This window comes from Brienomyrus brachyistius, unplaced genomic scaffold (assembly GCF_023856365.1).
Source record: "Brienomyrus brachyistius isolate T26 unplaced genomic scaffold, BBRACH_0.4 scaffold50, whole genome shotgun sequence".
NCBI lineage: Eukaryota > Metazoa > Chordata > Actinopteri > Osteoglossiformes > Mormyridae > Brienomyrus > Brienomyrus brachyistius.
In genome coordinates this window covers 1,389,599-1,408,845 of record NW_026042325.1, presented here as the reverse complement: position 1 = coordinate 1,408,845, position 19,247 = coordinate 1,389,599, and the positions used below count along the sequence as shown (strand labels likewise).

General features: G+C 52.9%; 1 protein-coding gene across 1 annotated transcript; it reads right to left on the bottom strand.

Annotated features, from left to right (window-relative positions):
* Nucleotides 1–950: 950 nt before the first annotated feature.
* LOC125723649 (retinoic acid receptor gamma-A-like) lies at nucleotides 951–19,240 on the bottom strand. Its single transcript, XM_049000448.1, is given in 9 exon segments — nucleotides 951–4,675; nucleotides 4,779–4,937; nucleotides 5,180–5,384; nucleotides 5,482–5,658; nucleotides 5,751–5,914; nucleotides 6,977–7,118; nucleotides 7,213–7,305; nucleotides 7,307–7,362; nucleotides 18,350–19,240. Coding segments are annotated over 9 exon segments (1,473 nt in total). The 5' UTR covers nucleotides 18,495–19,240; the 3' UTR covers nucleotides 951–4,343.
* Between the last annotated feature and the right edge of the window lie 7 nt (nucleotides 19,241–19,247).

Below are 19,247 nucleotides of genomic sequence, written 5' to 3'. Positions count from 1 at the left end.
CCTTTCTGCAGCCTGTCAGATCACAGAAAGGGCTCAGAAAGAGTTATAATAGGTTTATACATGTTTTTACTATTTAAAGCTCGCGCCTCCATTACTGTAAGAATAATCTGTAAGTGATTTAGCATTTTCTATAACCAGCCATGAATTAGGCTCCGCTGTGTTGATTCATGTTACCTTAGGGATCATGGTATGTGTTTAATTTCACACGGAATCCTTTGCCCTTCTGAGACGATGAGGAACATATTTCATATGACTGCTGTTGTTTTGCGAAGACTAGAATCTGTTTTGCATATAATCCCAATTAAGTTGTAATGTAGAAGGATAAAGGGCTCTCGAAATTATACCGTTTAGACGCAAAGTGTGCCCACTATCTTCTCGTCACTCATGACATGAAAGTCTCTTTCTGGTAAGTCCTTCATGCGGCATGGCGAAGCAGATCACGTTATTTGTGTGACCACATTGCCCCCTGGAGGCGTAGTCCGGTACTATCCTCAAGTAATTAACAAATGAGACAGCTTGGCAATCATGAATGGAGATAACGTGGAATGTAACTTTCTCCGACGTTTCGCGCAAACACTAATGCAAAAATCATGGTAATAGGAAAAACACGACACATTCCTCGCGGAAATATTTCTTTATAAAAAAAAAAACATTCAATTTGAGAAACTGCCAGAAAAGATATAAAACGACAATTCAAACACTATAAACAAAATGAGCGTTTGCTTTTTCCATTGGTATAGAGGAGATACGGAAGACAGGAAATGTCTTTATCGGTCTGCGGAACACTGACGCTTGAACACAAACACGGCAGGCTGCAGCCAAAGGCATACATGTGAATCCGATGCATCTCCAAATAGGCGACAAAGCGGTGAGGACTTTGCTTGGTTTTACTGCAACAATCCGAAGACGCAGAAGAGGAATTCACAGAAGAATGAACTCGGGAATTCATATTGCTTAGAAGCAATTAAAAAAAACATTTATTTTTTTTCTCCAAATCCCTGAATTTGTAGTCCTTTTTATTTTCATTTAATTTAGCAAACGCTTCTCACATATGAAAAAAGACAGCTTTAGTAAAACAGTAATGATGGGAACCGTGAACAATGTCTGGTACATTCTCAAATGCGACTCCAACCGTTATAAAACCCCGACATTCCTCAAATTTTATTTAAAAAAAAAATATTGATAGTTATAGAAAAGTACATAAAAACAAGAATACATAGGTACATATCATAAGTTACAAAATTACGTTTCTAAAGCTGATTCCGGCTGTTGACTGAAGTGTGTTTAAACAGGTGTGTTGAACAGAGTGGAACTGAATTCAAAACACACATCAGTTTAGGTTTTATGCAGTGTGGTCCTTGACTTGATTTAACTAAAATCAAACTAAATGCGATGGCACTTTGCACAGCTTACGGCTTTGTTATACACCAGCGCTCCAGGTCAGCGCTCACTCACAAAATCACTGCGCATGCGCACGTTTGCCGCTTTCTCCGGTCATTTAATCTTGTCCAAAATAGAAGAAAATGCAAAACACATTCATTCAAGCATAATCTTACTGATCTTTTGAGCGAGAGGGACAGACTGGCAGCTGGTACGGACCATTGAAAACAAAAAGCTGGGTAGCTCAGTTCTGTGCTATGGTTGTCATGTTGAGAACCATTGCGTGGACTTGGACTTTTTAGCTTTTTGTTTGGATTTTGTCCGCATATCCTGTCTCTGGGAATTTCAGAAACGGGAACTGGATTATCTTCAGCCACTGAAGCCAGCAGTCACGTGTTTCTGAGCCCCGAGCAATCAGTTTAGAAAGAGCTGTGCTTAATCTGTAGCGTTTTCAGATACTGCAGCGTATCACATATTGCTGTTTTAACAGAATAGCGTTACAGACATATCTCTAGGAGTGACTTGGTGGTAAAGCAGGTGAACCAGTGGCTGTTTTGTGCTGTGCTGTGGATCTATGTTGGGCACGTGCCCAGGGAAGCATGCCGAGTGGGCCAACATCATTTGTAAACACCCAGGCAACTCAGTAATACCATTTTATAGGTTTATCTGCAAAGGAACCTTAAGTTACAAGACAGTGAAGGCTTCCGAAATGACAGAACAACGCTGGGGGATTCTGCTGCCTCCCTGACTCTCAGAATGGCTGATTAGATGATTTTGGCTGATTTTGTTTTCTTTGCTTCCACCAAACACACCAGATTTGTGCAGAGGAAGGGTTAGAGAATCCAAAAATTAGGAAGAAAGTAAACGAAAAGAATCTGAAGCAATATTAACAATACACTCAAAATATTATTTATTGCCCCAGAATCCTCATTCCCTGTAAAAAAATGGCTTCTTTTAACATGATAAGGTTTGATAGCACAAGCAAAACAAAGAGAACCCTAACCCCACCCCAGAATGACAGACAGGTGTAGAGAAATGTCACATCAGGCACCGGAGTGTGGCGCCACCTAGCGGCCACGTTTAGAAGACAGGAAGGCCTTCACGGATGTTTTATCTTTTTTTTTTTACCTATTTATCTATTTAGCAGGAGTCTTAAAGTAACATTCATCTGACTAAAGCACCAAAATGATCACACACATGCAGACACACGTACAGGTAGAGAATCTCAAATGGCTGTCTCCTATCCATCGACCGACACGTACCCCCCCCCCCCCCCCCCCCCCCGCCCATGCATAGAATTCATAGGATGATCACCTGCATTGTGTTTTTTTGCGATCCCACAAACCAACCACCTGCCGGGTGCAGGAGGAGTAATTCCTCGCCGAATGGCTCGATGATGAATGTAGCTGGTTCTGTGCACCCGACCGAATCAAAATCACTCAGTTCTACAAAGGAGACCAGAAGGAAATGAGCTAGTGATGGTCTCAGTGGGAAGTGAGAGGGACGGCCCACTAACATACCACGTTGGGGCCTGCGGGACGAGCCCCGAACATGGGAGGAACCTCTGAATTATGGCTGTATGGGCACGTGTATCCCACAGCCCACCACTCAGCGTGGAGTCTGGGGCTCCCTGGCTTCAGTAATGGCCGACATTTACTGTCCACTGTCAGCGGCAGTGTCTGTATCCAGTGTACTGCCACCCCCACCGCCAACACCTTCCTTCAAAGGGTCACCAAGGTGCTGCGAGCGCGTTGGAGCGAACACAGCACAGTGGGGTGGGGGCTTGTGAGTCAACTATCTCTACATGCCCCAAGAAGGAGGTTCTTGTCCATCTAGAGCCAGAATACTGCTGGCGTGAGCAGCCTTATGGGTGGGGGGCAGGGGGGTCGGTCGATGTCCCTGACAGCGGTGTAGGCTCCGGATGTCTAAACCGCCGCGTTTTGGCACAAGATCGTCGATCCACCAGGTGGCTCCACCTTAACGCCTGTCCGGCTGTACGGGCCGGGTGACCGCGTTTCCACGAGTCCCCATCGGCGACGTGGCGTCACCCTAAGGCCTGTCCGGCTGTACGGGCCGGGTGACCGCGTTTCCACGAGTCCCCATCGGCGACGTGGTGTCACCCTAAGGCCTGTCCGGCTGTACGGGCCGGGTGACCGCGTTTCCACGAGTCCCCATCGGCGACGTGGTGTCACCCTAAGGCCTGTCCGGCTGTACGGGCCGGGTGACCGCGTTTCCACGAGTCCCCATCGGCGACGTGGCGCCACCCTAACGCCTGTCCGGCTGTACGGGCCGGGTGACTGCGTTTCCACGAGTCCCCATCGGCGACGAGTCGCATGTGTCCAGAGAACAGAAGTGCTGGAGGGGCCTCCTGATTGGTTTAACGCTAAAATCTGCCACCGCTCTCTGTGTCTGACATCTGGAAACCTTTCGATCGCAACCAAAAGGAAGAACAGGAAGCACCCAAGATGACAGAATATATGCAGACAGGTATATAGTGCATATATATACCCTAAAGGTATCAAATGATAGAAAGTCTAATACATGTCAAATAAAAAAAAATATTTCGGAAGTCCCAAGGTATGTGGGCCCAGTTCTTCGATGGCTTTGTAGGTGACACCCGAGTGGCACACAGCATGCGTGCCATGTGGCCTGGACCCGACAAAACGGGCACATAAACAGTGAGAGATGGAGACTTTTTCGGGGAAATCCTACCCCTCCCCCTGAAACCTGCACCCTCTATCCCCACAGCAAGTGTCTGAGATGCTTCCATGAGCTTCCACACCTTGTCTTCCTCTCCCTGACCCTGTCTTCCTGTTACCCCGGGGGTATGACTGAACCCCTGTTGTCTGTACAAGCAGACCCCTCCCCGGCAGAGGGAGCTGCAGGTACGGTGGGGAATGTACGTGTTTGTACTGGGGGGCAGGTTAATGAGGTTAGGCTGCAGAAAGGCAGGTGGAGCTTCTTCACTGTGCCCGGCCAGTCTGGGCCCTCCTCGAAGTATCTGCCCAGGCTTCTCCATCGCTGTCTGCACCCCTGTCCCGCTCCTCATCCCCGCAGTCCTCATCCTCGTCCTCATCTTCCTCATCCAAGGAGGGTTCAAAGCCATCATCTGGACCGCCGGCCTCCATCCGCTTCTCCACCTTCACAGGCGTAGGGGCGGGGACAGCGGGGGTAGCGGCATCCCCGCCCTGCGTGGTACCGTCCTCAAAAGCCTCGGGATTCTCCAGCATCTCCCGGATCAGCGGCGGCATGGGACCTGGGATCTCCATCTTCAGTGTGATGGCTCTCTCCGCCCCTGCGTGACAAACACAAGCCGGAGCAGCTGCTGGGTTAGCTACCAAGCCATGGTGTGTGCATTCACGCTGCAGTGGGCTCTCTCTGCCTTCGGGGGCCCTCACCCTTAGTGCTGATTCCGCGGAGGTCCGTCACCTTCATCAGCATCCGCGGGAACATGTGTGGCTTGTTGGGCCGCCTGCGGCGAGCGTAGATCTTCAAGGCCTCCAGCAGGGGCTCCTGTAGACGGTCCACACGTTGCGGCTCCTCCAGGTCCATGCGGTCTGACAACAGACATAGGAGGGAGTTAGGAAGCAAGATCGGCCAATCATAGGCAGGCATGGTTATAAACATGGAGGTGAGGGAAATAACATCTAGGCTTAAAGTCCATAGGACTGAACCTAAACGCTGAAATTAGAAACACAACTACAACATTATTGCAGACAATTAATGGGCGTGTTCTTGGATTGTATTTCTGTTGTTCTAAATACTCTGTGTTCATATGGTTTCAAGAAGGCTGCACTACCTCCACAGATGAGGCAGATGGCGCTGAGGAGGCCGGTCTCTGTGTCGTCCATCTCCAAGGGCAGCAGCTGACCGGCAAAGGCGAACACCAGGTCGGTGAGCGGCCCGAAACCAGCATTGTGCATCTGGGTGCGGTTCAGGGTCAGCCCATCCGAGAACGTCATGGTGTCCTGCTCGGGCGTGTAGCGGGTGCAAATCCTGAGCATCTGCGGGGGGAGACATTTTGGTAAGAAGCAGGAACAGGCTGGTGCTTCTGGGGGGTTCAGAGGGTGGGAATGGGGGTGGGAGGGTTGGTCCACATACCAGGATATCCAAGCAGGCTGACTTCAGGAGGGTGATCTGGTCAGCGATGGTGAGTGTGGTAAAGCCAGGCAGACGCTTGGCGAACTCTACGATCTTGATGATGCACTTGGTGGAGAGCTCACTGAACTTGTCCCACAAGCCCAGGTCCAGCTGGACCCGGTGGTCTGCACTGGAGTTCTGCAAGAGGAATGGGGGGGGTGGCATGTTAGGTGAGGGATGGCGAGCCCGTGGCAGGGGTGGGGGGCCCAGCGCCGGGCAGGCAGGCTCACCGTGGTGTACTTGCCCAGCTGACACAGGGAAGGGAAGGTCTCGCGGTGGGCCTTGCTGACTCTGCTCACCAGCTCCTCCAGCTCGCTACTCAGCTCATAGCTCTCCAGCAGCACAGCTTCCTCCTTCACGTCCTTCTTCTTCTTGTTGCGGTCGTTCCTCACGGCTACAGGGTGCGGGGAGGGGGATGTTGGTTTACAAGGCCCTGACCGTAGTGGCCATCGTGGATGGGCTCCGAGGGCGGCCCACTGACGTGTGAAACGCAGCCACCTCGATCGCCATCCTGCTCCCCCCCCACATTTTCCGTCCCCCTGAGCCCCTGTCCGATCTCTCTGCTTCCCACTGTTGTGTTCCGTGATCCCGTCTCACGCGTCTCACAGCCGGCAAGGCTTCGCCCCCCACCCTCTTTCCTTCCTCTCAGGATATGCAGTAATAGCACAGGCACAATGTGACCCCCCCCCCGGCCGAACATATCCCGTACCAACACGCCGCGTCCTGGCAGACGGCTGATTGGGACCGTTGACCAGTCCACAGACCAGTGCAGACTGCGGGTTGGTCCCACTTCCCCATCCAGCTGCACCAGGACTAAGCAGCAGGCCCACGGAGGCCGTCGGTGCCCTTTTTGAGCCAGTAAAGACCGACGGGCCTGCAGGTGGCCGCAGGCCTCATTTCCTCCACTGGCATTTCTCAGAATCTCGCAGTTTTCGAAGGAGCGGATCTAATCGTGCCCTGGGGGGGGGCAGGGCGGGGGGTGTCGTGTCACGCCGATGATGAGTTGACGCACTTCCTCCCCCAGCCCCAAGAAGTGCTGCTTCCCGGGAAAAGGAGAGGCACCTCCCCTGGCTTGTGACATCGCAGCTCACGAGGACGACGGTGGGGCAGCTTCGGGCAGAGACAGCGGAAACAGGCTTTCGAAACCGCAGCATTTCTGCTCACCCCCCCTTCGCCATTTCCTGTGGCATAACCCTTTTGGTGCCATGTGCCCAGCCTCCTACGTGCTGCCAACTCCTCGTTATCTAGGCTCTTGAGAAACACCTTGTGAGCCTGGTCAGAGTGTCGGTTCCTGGAACTCGAAAGACCAGTAGCATCCATTTAGGCAGCGGCGGGACACCTACTGCCCCGAGGGTTAGGCTCAGGGTTAGGCTTAGGGTTAGGGTTAGGCTTAGGGTTAGGCTTAGGGTTAGGGTTAGGCTTAGGGTTAGGGTTAACCCCCAGCGTGGCTCCTCACCTTCCTTGGACATGCCGACCTCGAAGCACTTCTGCAGGCGGCAGTACTGGCACCGGTTGCGGGTCACCTTGTTGATCTGGCAGTTCTTGTCCCGGTGGCAGGTGTACACCATGTTCTTCTGGATGCTGCGCCGGAAGAAGCCCTGGAGGGGGAAGGGGAGGGAGGAGGGGTCACCACGTCCAAAAAGTGCTGGGTGTCAGGCCCAGAAGGCACCGGAAAGCCCCCCACAGCCTCACCTTGCATCCCTCACAGGAGCTGACGCCGTAGTGGTAGCCGGACGACTTGTCTTGGCAGACAAAGCAGGGCTTGTAGACTCGCGGTGGGGGGGGGTGGCGATGGCGAGCTGGGCACCATCTCCTCTGAGCTGGTGCTCTGCGTCTCCACCGCTGCAGAAGAAAGGGGGGGGGGTGACAGAGGGGATGGAAAATCAGTGTCACCTGACTTCTGACAGGGAGGGGAGACTTTGCATCGCTGCATATTTTTTCTCCTTCATATTAATCAAGAAATGAATGGCAAGAGTGAAATGGTAGGGGGGGGTGAAGAGTGCACTGCTCACCCCCACCCGGCCCGAACATTAACCATAAGTAGCCAAACAAAATAAAAAATGTTTTTAAACAAAAAAAAAAACCTTGGTTGAGATCAAATTTAGGATGAAAAAACATTTTTATGAAGATGAGTTTTCCCTTGTGGGAACTGAGAAAAGGGTCTCCACAATGTAAAAAATAGCAAGTTTTTAATCACATTGTTGGGAAATCTGGTCCCCAAAATGTAATATATACATGACCCCACCCCCCCAGACACACACACCTTCCCCTGAGTTAAGAGGCTGGGGTGTGATAGTGCTGATTGACAGAAACGGAGATAGTGGCACAACACAAACAATTAGCTGAGACTCTGATAGGTATGCTGATAAGACAGGCTCCTTAATGGTGCCTCAGTGGGGGGGTGGGCTAAGCCTTCCCTGACTTCCTCATTCCATACCTGGGCGTGAAGACAGTGGCTTGTCTTCACCCTCCCGTGACTCTGTGGGGGGGGGGGTTTACAGGCCGTGCCCTTGCCGTGGGGGGGTTTACAGGCCGTGCCCTTGCCGTGGGGGGGTTACAGGCTGTGCCCTTGCCGTGGGGGGGTTACAGGCCGTGCCCTTGCCGTGGGGGGGTTACAGGCCGTGCCCTTGCCGTGGGGGGGTTTACAGGCCGTGCCCTTGCCGTGGGGGGGTTACAGGCTGTGCCCTTGCCGTGGGGGGGTTACAGGCTGTGCCCTTGCCGTGGGGGGGGTTACAGGCTGTGCCCTTGCCGTGGGGGGGTTACAGGCTGTGCCCTTGCCGTGGGGGGGTTACAGGCTGTGCCCTTGCCGTGGGGGGGTTACAGGCTGTGCCCTTGCCGTGGGGGGGTTACAGGCTGTGCCCTTGCCATTAGCCATTTTACTGCCTCATTTATATTTTTCACTCACATTCCTGCTTCCCCGCAGGTTAAGACCCGGCATATCCTGCAGACCCGGCATATCCTGCAGACCCGCCTCCTTTCACCTCTGCTCCAATCGGCTTTCAGCGCCGCTTTACACTCTTTGAACCCCCCCACCCTCCTGCCGCCTTGTTTTCTCTTATTTCCTGGCCCTAAATTCCTGGCCGCTGCGTGGCCCGGCTTTCAAAGGGGGCCCCAATCCAGAGAGACCCCTTAGACGGGGGTCCGTTTTCGCTGCACTGGGACTTTATGGGGACTTGGTCGCGTCGAGCTGCTATTCAAGCTGCCAGCTGTAGGCTCTGCTCCCAAGCCCGTAAAAAACAATCATAAAAACAAAACAGGAGGCTCTTTAACTTCGCCCACCCCCACAACCCCTACGATGGACACCACGCGGCTGCCTGGAGACGATAAACTCCTCCCCTCCTCTGACACCAGGGTCTCTCTCAGTGGGCTCTGGCTTTTAGTGCCATCGGGGCAGGACTTCAAAAAGAAGACAAGGGGAGAACTCAATAAAAATAGATGACAAAGGTCCGCCCCCCAGGGCTGGAAAGTCACACCAGGGCCCCAGGCTTCAGTCCTGCCTTTGACGAGGACACCTAATAAGGGCCAGCAGCAAATTAAAGGAGAATATAATAGTCTAAGGTCCCAGATCTAGAGAAGCTCGCAGCTCTCCCCAAGTAGCAGTACACTGGCTCTCCAGGCCATTCCTGCTTGGGAAACTTCTGAGGTCCTCGTACAGATGCATCTGTCGAAAAGGGTGGGGGGGGGATGCGTCAGTCCCCTCCAGCAGGCCGAGAATGAGAGGGGAGTGTAACCTGAGCTTCACGTTCAGTGTGTGCTACGCTAACAGCCACAAAGAAAGGGCCAACCGTGCCTGGGCACCATGAGACTGCCAGCGACTAGCGGGGGGGGAGTCCAGGCGGCAGGGTGGGGTCTCAGAAATCCATCACTCTGTCAGCAGCCTCAAACTGCTTCTAGCGTTAGACACAGATTTGAATTTATTTATTTGTTTGTTTGGTTCTTTGACTATTTATTTATAGCTTCACTCCCTGTACAAATGTCAGTCGTCACTTGTGAGATGCGTTAAATGAAAACCCCCCCCACCCACCCTCATGTCGCTGCCTCACAGAACCTGAGTCCGTCCTTATCAGCTCCACAGCCAGAGGCTAAATTTGCATTACAATCAGGGGGCCGCGGGGTGGGGTGGGGGGCCGTCCACGAGTATCGCTTTACCCTTAATCTCCTGCTTGACTGGCTGCGGTCACTATGTGTCAGTGTGAGTTTGGCTTCCGACCGCCCCCATGTCCCTGAGCAGTCCGGCTGTGTGGCTCTCAGAAGGGACTCATTCCCCCAGCCCCCTCATGGCCGGCCTGCCCTGCACACCGTCTTCGGATTCCGCCCCGCGGGTCGCAGCCGATCCGGGGCCGCTGTCACCTGACAGGCGACGCTAACGGCCGCTGGGCTAATGGCCGCTAACTCCTGAGCTGTTCGGGCTCCGGCATGCCACTCCTGGCCCTGCGCCTGGGATCCCTTCTGGATGCTATCTTACCTTTTGGCATCAGGGCGATTGTGGTAAACTCTTGGCGATTGCGGTAAACTCTTGGCGATTGCGGTAAACTCTTGGCGATTGTGACACCTGGCGGAGGAAGACGTCCGCAGTCTCTGCGTCACCAAGGCGAATGTGCGTCAACATCTCTGGCGAGCAACCCCCCCCCATGCTGTAACCACTGTAACGTGTTGCACTCCACGTTCACGGTGCCAGCGCCCCCCCACCCCGCATCTGCTTGCTGCTGCCCTATTGACCACGTCACCCTCCGCACTAGTTACTCAACCAGCGTAGAGTCACAGTCTGTGGTCACGGCCCCACCCATTTTTTTTTGCCTGTTCACTTCCTCTGCCTCGTTTCCTCTGCCCCCCCACCTCTACCCCCAGGCACATTCAGGGACTCACCAAAGCCTGAGCCTCGGCATGTCCCCAGCATAGCACAGAGATGGAGATTATCGGAGTACACTTATAATTATGGGCCCTTTTTGGTGGGGGGGGGGGGGGGGCATGTCACAGGCAAACAGGCCCAGGTGGGAGGCTTCAAAGAATGGAGAGCACCAGGAAGTGGAGGGTGCTGGTGGGGGGGGGGGGGTTAAATGCACACAGTGGCAGCTCCTTTTGACAGCTGCCTGCTAAGTGATCACCTGAGAACCTCCCCCACAAAGGGGGGGGGGTCTTCCTTTGTTTTGGAGCCTCTGTCTGAACAGGAGCTAGTGATCCAAAAGAACGTGACTCGATAAAGGAGAGCAAAAAATAAGTCATATCTGCACATACTGAGGATCCGCTATATTAGATACCATGTTGGCAGACATCTGGAGGTCTGTGTATCGGCTCCCAGATTCAAGAAGGTCTGCAGGAAGGGTCCCAAACTGAAAGAGCTTTGCATTAAGACGTACAAACTCAAGGAGGTCTATGTGAAGGGTCATGGCCCGTATGGAGGCTCCCTCACTGATGTAGGCCCATTTAGAGGCTCCCACACTGAAGGAGGTCTGTATGGAGGCTCCCTCACTGAAGGAGGCCTGTATGGAGACTACCACATCAAAGGAGGACCATATGGAGGCTCCCTCACTGATGTAGGCCTGTATGGAGACTACCACACCAAAGGAGGCCTGTATGGAGGCTCCCTCACTGATGTAGGTCTGTATGGAGACTACCACACCAAAGGAGGACCATATGGAGGCTCCCTCACTGATGTAGGCCTGTATGGAGACTACCACACCAAAGGAGGCCTGTATGGAGGCTCCCTCACTGAAGGAGGCCTGTATGGAGACTACCACACCAAAGGAGGACCATATGGAGACCCCCGCACTGATGTAGGCCTGTATGGAGACTACCACACCAAAGGAGGCCTGTATGGAGACTACCACACCAAAGGAGGACCATATGGAGACTCCCGCACTGAAGGAGGCCTGTATGGAGACTACCACACCAAAGGAGGACCATATGGAGACTCCCGCACTGATGTAGGCCTGTATGGAGACTACCACACCAAAGGAGGCCTGTATGGAGGCTCCCTCACTGAAGGAGGTCTGTATGGAGACTACCACACCAAAGGAGGACCATATGGAGACCCCCGCACTGATGTAGGCCTGTATGGAGACTACCACACCAAAGGAGGACCATATGGAGACTCCCGCACTGAAGGAGGCCTGTATGGAGACTACCACACCAAAGGAGGACCATATGGAGACCCCCGCACTGAAGGAGGTCTGTATGGAGACTACCACACCAAAGGAGGACCATATGGAGGCTCCCTCACTGAAGGAGGCCTGTATGGAGACTACCACACCAAAGGAGGACCGTATGGAGGCTCCCTCACTGATGTAGGCCTGTATGGAGACTACCACACCAAAGGAGGACCATATGGAGACCCCCGCACTGATGTAGGCCTGTATGGAGACTACCACACCAAAGGAGGACCATATGGAGACCCCCGCACTGAAGGAGGTCTGTATGGAGACTACCACACCAAAGGAGGACCATATGGAGGCTCCCTCACTGAAGGAGGCCTGTATGGAGACTACCACACCAAAGGAGGACCATATGGAGACCCCCGCACTGAAGGAGGTCTGTATGGAGACTTCCACACCAAAGGAGGACCATATGGAGGCTCCCTCACTGATGTAGGCCTGTATGGAGACTACCACACCAAAGGAGGACCATATGGAGACCCCCGCACTGAAGGAGGTCTGTATGGAGACTACCACACCAAAGGAGGCCTGTATGGAGACTTCCACACCAAAGGAGGACCATATGGAGGCTCCCTCACTGATGTAGGCCTGTATGGAGACTACCACACCAAAGGAGGACCATATGGAGACCCCCGCACTGAAGGAGGTCTGTATGGAGACTACCACATCAAAGGAGGACCATATGGAGACTCCCGCACTGAAGGAGGCCCGAGGCTCCCACACTGACGAAGCCTGAATGAAGGTTCCCAGGGAAAGAGGACAGATGCAGACAGAGCTGAGCACACATGGACACAAATGTGTCATTTACGGTGAACAGGAAGGGATGGGCTGTATCGATGGCATGCAGTTAGACCTGAATCGGCGGGCAGCTCACACACAACAGCCCTCCTCCTTCAAAGTGTCTTGTAAAAAAAGAATAACTTTATATTCCTGCTCCTTTGGAGACACAGAGTCACATTTGGCCTCAGTGCCATGTTGCTCAGAGCTGGATCCGCCCTCCCCCAGCTTCTGAATGCCTATGGCAGCAGGAGCGGAACTGAGGTCGGGAGGGGCAAGGCGCTGCTGAAGTGATCAGAACAGTAAAATGCGGTAAATACGAGGGAGGAGAGATTAATGAAAGTCTGCAAAAAACTGAGAGATGACTATCCGAAATCATGTCTGTGGGTGTGAGAAAGAGAGAGAGAGAGTGTCACTGTGACTGTGTCTGCATGGTATCGCTATCTGTACCAGTCAGATGACCAACGTAAGTCCTGCAAAGTAGGTTGCCTGCCTGCCTGCCTGTCTGTCTGCCTGCCTGTCTGCCTGTCTCCCGGACTGTCTGCCTGCCTGTCTGTCTGTCTGTCTGCCTGTCTGTCTGCATGCCTGCCTGCCTGTCTGTCTGTCTGTCTGCCTGCCTGTCTGTCTGCCTGCCTGCCTGCCTGTCTGTCTGCATGCCTGCCTGCCTGTCTGTCTGCCTGCCTGCCTGCCTGTCTGCCTGTCTGTCTCCCGGACTGTCTGTCTGCCTCTGCATATCGGTGCCTGGCTGTCGTTCTTCATCACCCTCCCAGGTCCACTGCCCTGCACGTGCCCTGCAGGTCCACGGGGAGGCACTCCGGGTTGGAACGGAAGTCATCAATCTCACTTTGTCATTTGCTCTCCTTCTCATCAAGCAACTGCTGCCTGTCCCCTACACAACTAAAATGAAGGGGTGTGCGAAGGACAGCCAGCACAGCAGTCCGATGGACTCGGAGCCCGTGTGAGAGCAGTGAGGGCCTTCGCTGTAGCGGCCAACAGCTCATTCTTCCTGCTGTCACCACAGTGTGATTTGAGGTTTAACCATTCGAGGTCTGGGGAGCAGCCTAACACCCACAGCTGTGTGTCTGAGCTGATCACTGATCCATAGAGCCTTGAAATGCAAGCACCTTCAAAAGCAGAGAAATATGGGGGTTCAAACCCACAAGTTAAAGGGTCAGGCACAGACATGTCCTTCTTTCTCTGTCTCTCTGTCCACCTCTGTATCCCTCTGTTTATCCCACTCTCTCTGTCCGTATCCCTCTGTATTCCTGTCTGTCTCTGTGTATCCCTGTTTGTCTGTCTGTCTGTCTCTCTGAATCCCTCTGTATTTCTGTCTCTCTGTATCCCTCTGTCTTTCTGCCTGTCTCTCTGTATCTCTCTGTCTTTCTGCCCGTCTCTCCGTATTCCCCTGCTTGTATGTTTCTCTGTCTGTCTGTATCCCTGTCTTTCTGTCTCTCTGTATCCCTCTGTTTGTCTGTCTCTCTGTATTGCTCTGTTTGTCTGTCTGTATACCACTGTGTCTCTCTGTATCCCTCTGTTTGTCTTTCTGCCTGTCTCTCTGTATCCCTTTATCTTCCTGTCTGTCTGTCTCTCTGTATCCTTCTGTCTGTCTGTATCCATCTCTCTCGGGCACCCTACCCCCTACTTCCACTTGCTCACCTCACTGTCTTTCCTGCTCCCTCTGGCTCCACCTTTCCCTCATAAAGCCAACCCTCCCGTCTCTCTCCTCCCATCCATCTCCATTTTGATGTCCAGTTGACATTGTGGCCCCGTTGAAAGTTTCATTCCCGTGACTGCTGTGCTCAGACACCCTGCTCCAGCTCCCCAGTCGGCATCCCAGTGACTCCTGTCGTTTTTGCAATGGCCCCTCATTCACCTTTAACTCCTCAGCAGAGACGTGATAAATCACGGGGAGACAAGCTGGCGTGTAACGTGGACTCCAGGCAGCTGCGCAGAAGCCAGACCACTGTCATGCAGGGAATCCCGCCGGAAAATCTACGAAAATCCCACAAGACGGCGTCTCCCAGTATCCCCGTCTCCTTCACACAAATGTAGACTCTATCCACCTGCCTCGTTCTCACGTTGCCCCCCACCCCCCACCCATGGAGTCTTGTCGTCGAGATGATGCCAAGGTGAGCGCCCTCCCTTGCTAAAATGTGCAAATCTGTCTGGATGCTACTGCATACGTCCTTTTGTACAGATCCTAGAAACATCTGCGCAGCCTCTGCTCTGACTGTTCGACACCTGGGGGAAGTGGGACTCCACTGCCAGGGAATATATTATAACATCAGCCCAGTCGCCAGCTGGCGTCAGGGTGAAACTGCTAAAATCATCAAGGGGGGAGAAATATGGCCCCACTCCTCTTCACCACGCACCTCAATCCTCTGCACCCCTCCACCTTTCTCACAATCCTGCCCCTGCAGGCGTTCACAATCTTAATTGGGTCTTTTGTAATTATAATGAAATAATTAAAGGCTCCCATTAAGAGGAAAATAATGACCTGGGTCGTCGCTTTACAGGGGTGGGTGCCAACCCCTGCCCGGGACCACCGTCCCAATTAGAGGTGGGGTTTTCACCTTTGGGTATTGAAAGGACTGAAAAGGGATGATCATTCAAAGGGAGAGGAGTCATTGTGCAGCTGACACACGCCAGTGCTTCATTTCAGAGATGCAATCTGAACAGTATCACTTCTGCCGTGGGATCTTACTGAGAACAGAAGTGGTGGCACATTCTGAGTCAACGCCCGCAAATGTGTCTGATTCACAGCATCTGAGAGGGTGAAGTGTGTGACCGACGCAGAGCGCTTTCGGAATCACGCGGCGCACAAACACACACACAGCCAGATTAGTATTCATATCTTTGTGGGGACTCTCCATTCATTTCTATGGGCGTAGCCCTAATCCCAGCTATGACAACCTTAACCCCTAACCAACCCTAACCTTAACCATAAGTAAGCAAAAAAAAATGCAAGGCTTTTTAGTTTTTTGACTGCATTCACAGATTACACGTTTTTACAACCCCATTTATGAAAAAGTTCGGAAGCTGTGTAAAATGTAAATCAGAATCTTTTAATTATATTATTCACTATAGATGATGAAATTCCCAAATTCTTTGCAATATTACATTGTGGAACATAATTTTTAAATTGTTGCACTATTTGCCCACACAGTCTTTCACAGACTGGTGAACTTCTGCCCATCTTCACTGCAGAGAGACTCTGCCTCTCTGGGAGGCTCTTTTTATACCCAATCATCTTACTGACCCGTTGCCAATTAACCTATTTAGCTGTGAAATATTCAACCAGGTGTTTTGTTTTAGCATCACACAACTTTTCCAAACTTTCATTGCCTGTTTTTTTTAACGTTTTGCCGGCATAAAATTCAAATCAAGCATATATTTGTCAAAAAACAATAACATTTCTCAGTGTCAACTCAGCTGACAAGTTGCCTTAGTTGTATTTTCAGTTAAATATGGCTTAATATGATTTGCAAATCATTACATTGTGTTTTTATTTACATTTTACACAACGACCCAACTTTTTGGAAAGGGGTTGTATTACATTGGTTCCCAAAATGTAATTAATACACAGCCACATGGACGCGCATTCACACGTGCACAGACACGCACACACGTGCACAGACAGGCATACACACACATACACGTGCACAGACACGCATACATGTGCACAGACACGCATACACACGCACACACACGCATACATACGCATACACACGCATACACACGCATACACATGCATACACATGCATACACATGCATACACGCACATACACACGCATACACACGCATACACATGCATACACGCACATACACACGCATACACACACATACACACGCATACACGCGCATACACATGCATACACGCACATACACACGCATACACATGCATAGACGCACATACACACGCATACATGCGCATACACATGCATACACGCACATACACACGCATACATGCGCATACACATGCATACACGCACATACACACGCATACACAAACAGGCAGCCCTCTTTGTAACCCCTGATACCGAGGCTGCCGGAGCCAGAGGTCCTGAACCTCTCAGACTCAGAAAACAAAAACCAGGAAGAGCAGAGAGCACCCTGCGCTCGGCTCTGAGGCCGGGCGACACAGACGCCACCGCCAGCCCATGGACCCTGGTCCCCGCGAGACGACCGATGAGCCGCTGGTTCTGAGGCCACACAAGACGTCCACTTCCTTTGCAAAGCATAACAAGAGGGACAACAGGACTAGCAGAAGGGAAGGCGAGCGAGTGAAGCCGCCACTAGCACCTGAAACTAGAGGCAGGCACACCTCATCTGCCCCCCCCCCACCTTCGCGTTTGTTTGTTTTTGAAGTATGAAATTGACATTCCAGGACATTTTATCGATGTTCTGATTATGCAAAGCAGAAAACAAAGACTGAGCTCAGCCAAAGCTGCTGAGCACAGCGGCCCCCCCACAGAAAAACGTGCCGTGGGACACGTGGCTTCGCGGTGTGGGATGGGGGCTTGGGCCTCCGCCATCCAGCGCTCACGAACGGAGCGGTCTGTCAGCTGGCCCGTTTACAGAGGACAAAGACAGCTGGGCCGTGCCGTTCGGCCTGAAGTCATGTGACACCGCCACGTCGTTTTATGGGGCATTCTGGGAAACGGACACTGGCTCCCACAGCGGGCCCGTCTCGGACACCCTCCCAGACTTTCTTTCACAGAGGCTGCCCCCCCACCCCTAGAAACAAGACAGAGGCCAAATGGGAAGGATCCGCTCCATTAAACGCCCCCACGGACAGCAGCCGTAAGTCGGCAAACAAACGGCCGGGCCCCACCCACGCGGTGCCCCCCGCTGGCTCTGCTCGTCCTGACAGCATATCTGTCTTCATTAGGGAGGCCTGACAGGCGCAGCGTCTCCGTGATTAATGGAAGATACACGGCTGGGCGAGAGACAGAGGCAGAGGGCAAGCAGCAGAGGGCCGGGCATCTGCCACGGCGCTGGCCAACGGGGGGAAGGGGGGGGCCCTTTGCGGGCTGATATATTTATTTTTTGTTTTGGGCCACTTTATTGGGGGGGGGGGGTGACAAAGCCCCCTGGGCACAGACAAGCCGGCCCCTGGAATCATTCTGGAAAGCCAGTTTGGTGCTCGGGTGGCTGTTTGGAGCATGAAAAGACTGGAGAGAGAGAGAGAGAGAGAGAGAGAGAGAGCGGGGGGGGGGGGGGGGGGGGGTTGGAGTCTGGCGTTCCCAGAGCGATTGCTTGTTACTGTAGAGAGCACTGACATTCCTCTTTATTATATATTTATTTTTAGCTTTTTTGTTCCAAAGGAATTTGAATGCATGCAGCAGGCAACTGGAAAATGCCCCCCCCCCCCCCCCCCCCCCCCCCCCCCACGCATATTAACTAAAGAGAGACATTAAAATATGAGTTATGTAAGTATGCAAATGGGACCCCGTAGGTCAGTGATAAGGAGGAAGAGACCAGCGGGCAAAAGGCAGCAGATGCAGAGGGTGACAGCGGCAGCCAGTCACGTAGCGTAAGGGGGGGGGGCGCTGGCACTGTCCCCCACCCCAACACGGCCTCCCAAAGCAGTTCAGCCTTTTAACTTTTCCTTTCTGTCCCACCATGCGGTCGAGATCTAAATTCACTGTCACCATCAGCGAAGCTTAAGTAATTTCCCTGTGATGCCCGAGTGGGACGGAGCAGAGCCTCAGTCACCCCCCCCAACACACAGAAAAACAGCACAAAAACAAACCACAACGTGAGGACGCCAAGCGGAATCAAATGGAATCTGCCTTTTTCCTGACTGCGATAATACCCCCCCCCCCCCCTCCCCCTCACACCCCCCCACCTCATTTCCATGAGGGTGAACAGAGCCTCCAAGCAGGGCGGCAACTTACACTGAACGCAGGCCGAGCCGGTCCAGGCGAAGCGATCCAGCCCCGTGAAGAAGGGGCTCCCAGTCTGCAGCATGCAGGCCCCCTGGCCCCCCATGCGGAAGAGCTGCCGGGGCGCCATGCCCACGGCCTCCATGCAGTCGAACATGCTCCACTCCTGTGCCCCCCCCTCCCGGACGAGCGAGACCTCTGCTCTTCCTTTCTTGCCCTCTCGTGCTGGTCTCTGCTCTCGGGGGAAAACAATGCAGATCCAAAAGTGTCCCGGTCCGTGTGACTGCGACCCCCCCGCTCCTCTCTCCAGGTCCCCCTCTCCCAGCTCTCAGATCAGGACTGATCCCCAGGCCCTCTGCTCCACGTCTGCCTGGAGGGGAGTGAAGCAGCAGCCCCGTGCTCGGCTTGCCTGCCTCACAGACACAGTGGAGCAAACCAACTGCACGAGCTCTCTGCGGGGGAGAGGGGAGGCAGGCGGGTGTGCGGAGGGGGGAGGACAGGGGGAGGAGGGGCAGGCCAGTGGGCGGGCCCCTAGCCGCTCACAGCGCAAACTTTCTCTCATTCCTCCTTCCAATCCGACCTCTTTTTTCTTTTTCATACTTCAGAGATGAAAACAAACACGGCCCATCCCTCTTCCTCATCCCTCGCTCTCTCGCTCCGTCTCGCTCTCTCGCTCTATCACGCCCCGTCCATTTTCTCTCGGTAAATAACTCTTTTCTGGCGTCTCCCACATCTCAACATAACCAAACACCATTTATAGATCCGTAAATATAATTTGACACCATCTCCTCTTCCTTTAGATTGGCTCGTATTTTCTTGCCTGATTAATGAAGATTAAAAACGGAGAACACATCACGTTTTCTTAAATTACTATGAACCGTTTTCCTGTTTATGTTTAGGTTGGGTTTTT